Source organism: Merops nubicus, unplaced genomic scaffold (assembly GCF_000691845.1).
Source record: "Merops nubicus isolate BGI_N331 unplaced genomic scaffold, ASM69184v1 scaffold45277, whole genome shotgun sequence".
In the NCBI taxonomy this organism is placed as follows: domain Eukaryota; kingdom Metazoa; phylum Chordata; class Aves; order Coraciiformes; family Meropidae; genus Merops; species Merops nubicus.
In genome coordinates this window covers 1-454 of record NW_008623129.1, presented here as the reverse complement: position 1 = coordinate 454, position 454 = coordinate 1, and the positions used below count along the sequence as shown (strand labels likewise).

Genomic DNA, 454 nt, shown 5'->3' with positions numbered 1-454 from the left:
GTCGCCTAAGTGGGCCCGAGTCTCCAGAGCTCCAGGTGCTGGGAGAACTGGAAGAGGAGCAGCCGGGCTTTTCTGGCACAGGAGACGAGGCGTCGCTGCAGGCAGAGACGGGCGGGCCGGCGTGAACCCACAGCCTGGTGGGAAGGGCCGGGCCAAAGCCGAAACGCCCTGGGGTGCTGGAGGCTCCGGGGTGGGGGAGAAGGAAGGACTCCGGTCCCGTGGGATGGGAACCCGCAGATGGAGACCCAGCAGGACCAGCAAGACAAGCTTGCCGACTTCTACCTGCACTGTGGAGCCTCCAGGCGTGCCAGGGCTGGGGAGGGGATCTGGCGGGACAGGGAGGGGATCTTGCGAGGAAGGGAGGGGATCCGGTGGGGCAGGGAGGGGATCTGGCAGGGCAGGGATCTGGCAGGGCAGGGAGGGGAACCAGCAGGGCAGAGAGGGGATCTTGAGA

At 67.4% G+C, this 454-nt stretch overlaps 1 protein-coding gene across 1 annotated transcript in view; it reads right to left on the bottom strand.

The window, feature by feature from the left end:
- Positions 1–95, bottom strand: part of CIRH1A (cirrhosis, autosomal recessive 1A (cirhin)) — a gene marked incomplete at its 5' end in the record, with an annotated part of 2,822 nt that extends 2,727 nt beyond the window's left edge. Inside the window, 1 exon segment of the mRNA XM_008944984.1 lies at positions 2–95. Within this exon segment, the coding sequence (XP_008943232.1) occupies positions 2–95 (94 nt within the window).
- Between the last annotated feature and the right edge of the window lie 359 nt (positions 96–454).